This window comes from Colletotrichum acutatum, assembly GCF_030867785.1.
Source record: "Colletotrichum acutatum strain CBS 112980 chromosome Unknown BDZ83scaffold_19, whole genome shotgun sequence".
NCBI lineage: Eukaryota > Fungi > Ascomycota > Sordariomycetes > Glomerellales > Glomerellaceae > Colletotrichum > Colletotrichum acutatum.
In genome coordinates, this window is record NW_026849013.1 from 484,469 (window position 1) to 491,034 (window position 6,566).

The 6,566-nt window shown below is 52.8% G+C and overlaps 3 protein-coding genes across 3 annotated transcripts; all 3 read left to right on the forward strand.

Annotated features, from left to right (window-relative positions):
- Positions 1–80: 80 nt before the first annotated feature.
- On the forward strand, positions 81–2,855 carry BDZ83DRAFT_767871 (uncharacterized protein; the record flags this gene model as incomplete). The annotated part of the gene is made up of 6 exons (XM_060515294.1): positions 81–109; positions 314–886; positions 957–1,034; positions 1,101–1,583; positions 1,639–2,351; positions 2,408–2,855. The coding sequence occupies 6 exons, from the start codon at positions 81–83 to the stop codon at positions 2,758–2,760; spliced, it is 2,229 nt and encodes a 742-aa protein (XP_060368255.1). The 3' UTR covers positions 2,761–2,855.
- An 804-nt stretch (positions 2,856–3,659) lies between these two features.
- Positions 3,660–4,535, forward strand: BDZ83DRAFT_570987 (acetyltransferase; the record flags this gene model as incomplete). Its single annotated transcript, XM_060504366.1, has 3 exons — positions 3,660–3,876; positions 3,952–4,140; positions 4,321–4,535. The coding sequence occupies 3 exons, from the start codon at positions 3,660–3,662 to the stop codon at positions 4,533–4,535; spliced, it is 621 nt and encodes a 206-aa protein (XP_060368256.1).
- Positions 4,536–5,668: 1,133 nt separating this feature from the next.
- On the forward strand, positions 5,669–6,566 carry BDZ83DRAFT_571159 (PITH domain-containing protein; the record flags this gene model as incomplete). The annotated part of the gene is made up of 2 exons (XM_060504384.1): positions 5,669–5,919; positions 6,169–6,566. Coding segments are annotated over 2 exons (649 nt in total), but the record flags the coding sequence as incomplete, so codon positions are not given.

Sequence of the window (6,566 nt, forward strand, 5' to 3'; positions counted from 1 at the left end):
AGTCTCTCACTGCAGTGCTGCACCAAGGAGTGGATTGGATTGTCATCCAACGCTACCTTACCTCACCTTACAGAGTACACATGCCGATTCGGCCTACTCGCCGTACCCAGTAACACGCACCAAGCACCAAGCACCAAGCACCGTCACTTTTTCGACCCGACTCGACTCGACTCGACTCGCTGCCCGCCAGTTGTCGTCTTTTAGACATTCTTTTCACTTCCACCCCCCCAACCTTTTCAATTCCTCTTAGAGCGGAAGGGTGCTGTCGCTAATCAGCCCCATAACCGCCCAAGATTCCCTCTTCAAACGGTAGACGTCTCCCGTCCAACATCCCATTGCGGACCCTGCAGTCCCGGCCACATCCAGACCAGCAAGAACAGGCGACGTCATTGCTAGCATCTGATCGGGACGATAACCACCACAGCGCCCGTGACCGTGATCACCACAACCACCACCACACCTCCTCTTCCTCCCACCGCCAACACCACAACTTCGACAACGACAAACACAATCATCACGGCCACCCGTCATCAGAGGACTCTCTCGGTTCCGAGTCCGATTCCTGGACCGACACTGGGGACATCGCCGACCTTATCGACGACGAAGATCCCCTTCGCACCCAACTGCCCAGCGACGTTGATGACGAGCTGCTAGCCGGCGTTCACAAGAGATACCCCTCCCACAAGTCTTCCAAGAAGAAGCGTGTTCGCATACAAGAGTCTCCTAGTCGCCGCGATAACTCCCAAACCCGTCGTGGAGGTGTTAATAAGGAGGCAATCGAGGTTCCCGACATCGCCCAACCTCGTCCGACCCGCGCGCAGCGAGTCATCGGCGCCATCATGCCGGGCGGTTCTTCTGTTCACGGCCTCACTGGCAAGGCCCTGATGTGCGTCCTGCCCTTCCGAAATACCCTTATCGCGACATGATTTGACTGACTTTACCTCCTCCTCCAACAGCTATTTCACGAGTATCTTCGTCTCCCTGGGAGTCTTTTTATTCGGCTATGATCAGGGTGTCATGTCAGGCATCATCACGTACGTCTAATACTCTGCCCGCTGCTCACCTTTTTGATCGCCACAGCTAATTGATGGAATCAACAGGGGTGTCTTTTTCCGTAACTACTTCCATCAGCCTTCCTCGGCCGAGATTGGTACCATGGTTGCTATCCTCGAGGTTGGTGCCTTTATCTCATCTCTAGTCGTTGGCAAGGTTGGCGATATCATCGGCCGGCGCAAGACTATTCTATATGGCTCCATGATCTTCTTCGTTGGTGGTGCCTTGCAGACATTTGCCAATGGCATGCCCATGATGATGTTGGGCAGAATCATTGCTGGTCTGGGCGTTGGTGCTCTGTCTACCATCGTCCCAGTGTATCAGTCTGAGATTTCCCCTCCCCACAACCGTGGAAAGCTTGCCTGCATCGAGTTCTCCGGCAACATCATCGGCTACACCACCTCGGTGTGGGTCGACTACTTCTGCGGATTCATCGAAAGTGACATGTCATGGCGTATTCCCCTTCTGATGCAGTGCGTGATGGGAGCCCTTCTGGGCATTGGAAGCTTGGTCATTGTAGAGTCTCCAAGGTTGGTCTTCTGCGTGCCATGAATGTTTGTGTGGCCGATCCTGACTTGTGACCAGATGGCTCCTTGACAACGATCACGACGAAGAAGGTATTGTTGTCATTGCCAACCTCTACGGCAAGGGTGACATCCACAACCAAAAGGCCCGAGACGAGTACCGCGAAATTAAGATGAACGTGCTTCTGCAGCGACAGGAGGGTGAGAGGACATACGCCGAGATGTTCCGCAAGTACAGCACTCGTGTCTTCATTGCCATGTCGGCCCAGGGTCTCGCTCAGCTCAATGGCATCAACGTCATCAGCTACTATGCTCCTTACGTTTTTGAACAGGCAGGCTGGGTTGGTCACGATGCCGTCCTCATGGCTGGCGTGAACGGCATTACCTATCTTCTCTCGACTATTCCCCCATGGTACCTGGTTGACAGATGGGGTCGCCGGCCCATCCTGCTGAGCGGTGCCATTGTCATGTGTGTATCACTGTCAATGATCTCGTACTGGCTCTACCTCGACATCACCTATACACCCACCCTGGTCGTCATCTTTGTCATGATCTACAATGCGGCTTTTGGATACTCATGGGGCCCGATCCCTTGGCTCTACCCTCCGGAGATCTTGCCTCTGAGCATTCGCTCCAAGGGTGCCAGTCTGTCAACCGCAACCAACTGGGCGTTCAACTGGCTTGTCGGAGAAATGACGCCCCTGCTGCAGGAGTGGATCAAGTGGCGGTTGTACCTTCTGCACGCCTTCTTCTGTGCAGTCAGTTTCATTGTTGGTAAGTTGACTTCTTGGTACCCAGGCTGGACTTTGATTGCTGACACACCTCCGCAGTATACTTCATATACCCCGAGACCTGCGGTGTCCGCTTGGAGGAGATGGACTCGCTCTTTGGCGACGCCAGCACTGTCATTGGAACACCATCTCTGCATGGCCGCGAGAACGACTCGCTCGTGCCCGGATCGCCCATCGGCTCCGAATACCGGGGACGGCCCGGCAACTTTACTGCCAACAGCGCCATTCCTGGCCTGTCTCTCGACCCTCCCGACATTCCCGACGGCAAGGGCCAGGATGGTGAGGCCAGCAGCACCATTAGTGGATGGGTATCTAGAGTTGTTGGTCGCACTCGAGACCAGAGCAGCAGCGGCAGCGGTAGATACGCTCCTCTGGGTACCCAGGATGATTGAGACGAGATCGGCGCACAAGAGAATCAACACGTTTAGACGGTATTTTGCATATAGACGGCGGCAACTTTCTCCTCAGTGTCGCAGGCCTCCCGGACTGGATAGTAAAGAAACGGTTGAGCGCGCCTGGGTTGACTTTTCCTTTCAACTTTTGAGACGGGTGTGGGAAAAAACGAGGATGATGTACCGGGTTTAAGAGAAGCGTTGCAGAACAAAGGTGAGAGGGTCGCCGAACCCAACATCTGCGAGCACAATTGCGAATTTCAATTGAACGGGAGCTATTTCATTGGACAGTGTCTGTACATAAATTTCGTGTCGATTACCAGCGACTTCTGCATAATTGAAATCAGTCATGCAAAAAGAGTGCGGATCAAACTTGTGGCTCGCTCGCGAGCGTGTGTTGGTTGACATGTGCTAATGTTTTCCACTGCTCTGTACATCCGTCAGCTTCTAGAGGTTTTGCCTCGGTAAGTTGCTCCATTTTCAGCAAAGTTGATCGCATAACATTCAAAGATTGAAAACTAGCTGAGGGCTAACACGGGGGGGCAAAAGACTTGAGATTTGAAAACGAAGTCGGCCAGTACGAGCCGCATTGGATCGATCGTGTTACCCATCCTATCTGCACCTGATCGACAAAGATGCCAAACCCCGCATTTGTTCCTGCTTGCTTACCTACTCGTCCTGATTTACCTAGGAAGTAAGCAAAAAACACTCACTTCTGTCTCTCTCTCTCATTTCACCTGTTACACGAGCCTAGAGGAAAGTGTTCATTACATATCATCAAACTCGTCAACTCAACGACAGCAATCTTTCGACAAGTGGAAAAGCAAGCCTACTGAAGAAAAGAGACAATATAGGAGAAGGAGAAGAAAGGAAAGGAAAGGAAAGAGAGAAACCACACAATGACCACGAAAACGGGGAAAACTCTCAAACTAGAGGAGGCCACACTAGACGATATCCCCGCGCTGACGGAGACGTGGTTCGCGGCGTTCGCCGACGACGAGGTGATTCGCCGTCTGTGGCCCGATACTCCCGGTGTGCGGGCGTGGTGGGATGAGGCGAATGGCGGAGATATGGCGGCGAAGCCATTTCAGCGGTTTGTCAAGGTTGTTGATGTGAGTAGCGACGTCGGGACCGGGGTCGGGACGGAGGAGACGAAGGGAAGGGGTGAGGCAGTGGGTAGAGGTGAAGAAGTGGGAAAAGCAGGCGGAGGCAGCAGACCGAGGATCGCGGCGTGGGCGAAGTGGGATACGAGTATGCCGGCCGAGAGGGGCCGGCGGTACCCTCCTTGGGCGGGGGATATGCCTTCCGAGGTGTGTGATTTGTTCTTTGCTAGGGAGGAGGGGGAGAGGGCAAGGGTTATGGGTGATGAGAGGCATTATTGTGAGTTTTTTCTTTCGTTCTTTCATCATTTGGGTTTCTCCGCTTCTCTCTTCTCCATTGACCTACGTTATCCTTGGGCATCCTGAGATTCTTGAGATATTGTCATAGAGATACTGGTGCTCTCGACGCGAGAGTCGTTTTGACTGACGGTTGCTGATGAATATTTGGGGAGGAAACCAGATCTCGACACGCTGGTCACGCATCCCGATTACCAGCGCCGGGGCGCGGCGTCCATGTTGCTCAAGTGGGGGTGCGCGCTTGCTGATGAGGATGGGGTCGCGGCGTATGTTGATGCTAGTAAGGCGGGCAAGGGTCTGTACGAGAGGTTTGGGTTTGTGGATGAGAGTTTGGAGGGGGATGGGGATGTTGCGTCTATGGTGAGGCGGAGACGATGACGGTCTTGAAGGGGGAATCTTGGAATCTAAGGGTGTTGTTGCAGGGAGGCTTAAGATTTGCTGCATTTCTAGCGAGGCTTTGCAATATCATTCCGCATTGATGTCAGGTGTCGTTGTGTTGTACTGGTCAAGTTATCACTCTCCTCGTCACTCGTAAAGTTGACAGACGGCAAAAGCTGGCAAGTACACGCTGTCCACATCACGGACCGAGGGCAAACCCGCTGTCTTGCCAAGACGTGAAGATCTTATAATTTCCCCAGAAATATATGAGAACGTGGTAGCCCTGATACCGGTAGGATGTAGTGAAATCGTCGCTATTGAGAGATATAGCTAGCCACATACGATGTGTTTGGGACCGGCCAATAGCTAACTTGGTTCAGATATACTGAAGTGAGCAGAACCAGGAAACGATGAAATGAGAGAATGGCAACATGACTTCTACTATGAAATATTGTCAGAAACTTAAAAGGTATGGAGCCCCTTCTGATCTACGTAAGATGCGAATTCATGGTAGTCATAGGTGAGCCCGACCCAGTTCTCACCCGCCTGACAAGACGAGCAAACAGCACGAAAGGCCGAGCATTTCATTTATACGTTTAAAGAGTTCAACGACCAACATATAAAAAAAAGAAATAAAAACCCAACACAAGAAATGATTTCTATGAACTGAAAACACCTATTTTGGTAAAAACTCTTTTCATCAACGGGGCCGCAACGGACCTCGACGTCCAGCGGAGGTGGGCTTAGAGCCAATCACGGACCCGGCGCCGGAACCTTCTAGCTTGAAGTGGGGCCGTTTGTTCACTGCACTCCATCATCCGCAGCATCATTGAGCAAACGTAGAACGACTCATCTTCATCACTCACTCATTTCGCATCCTTGATACCCAAACGGTCTTTACGCCACGAGATATCACCACAGAGGGAAGATCTCACCTAGTTACCACGCCTTACAATATATCACCCAAACTACCCACCGGAAAGGAAGAACCCCTCACCAGTGCCAAACGACCCCTCCAAAAACACCCCCACCATCGTCACCACCAGTCTCAACAGCAAATCACCAAAAAAACACCCAACATCAAAACACCAGAACACCACAGTAAAAAACCCAACCTAGTAAGACCACACACAATGTCCCACTGCCACGACGAACACCACGACCACAGCCACGGCGGCCACGACGAGCACGACCACTCGGACGACATCACCCCCGCGCTGCAGCACTCGCTGTACGGCCACATCAACTTTGACAAGGTGACGGCCCTCAACGAGGCGGCGATCGGCAGCGCGCGAGCCGTCGTCAAGAAGACGTGGGCCGAGAGGCTGGACGCCGAACCCGAGGTCGTGAGCGACTGTGATGAGCAGTTGTTGATTAATGTTCCGTGAGTGAAACACTACTTTCTTCATGTGTTCAAGTCCCATCTGGTCTTGTCTCATCGAGATATGTTTTGAGTTCTTTTGGTTATGAGATCTTATGAAGTGCTATCTTTTTCCACTTTCTTTTTACTCAATTCATCCTTCTCATTCACTATCATTACGCACACACACACACACACACACACACACACACACACACACACATAAACCCATCACCGACATCTCTTCCCTCAAGCACAACTAACAAACCCAAGCTTCACCGGCCAAGTCAAACTCCACGCCCTCCTCCTCCGCACCTCCGACTCCCCCTCGGCGCCACGCACCCTCAAAATCTTCATCAACCGCGACGACCTCGATTTCGCCTCGGCCGAAGACGCCCACCCCACGCAGGAATTCGAGCTCTCGCGCACGGGGCAGGTCCAAGAGATCCCCGTCAAGCGGAGCCTCTTCGGGCGCGTCCAGCGCCTGACGCTGTTTTTCGAAGACAATTTCGGCGACGGGGAGGAGGACGAGACGAGGGTGTCGTATTTGGGGTTCAAGGGCGAGTGGATGCAGTTGGGGCGCGCGCCGGCGAATATATTGTACGAGGCGGCGGCGAATCCTAGTGATCACAAGGTCAAGGGGACGGGGGTGAATGATGTTGGGAGCGGGA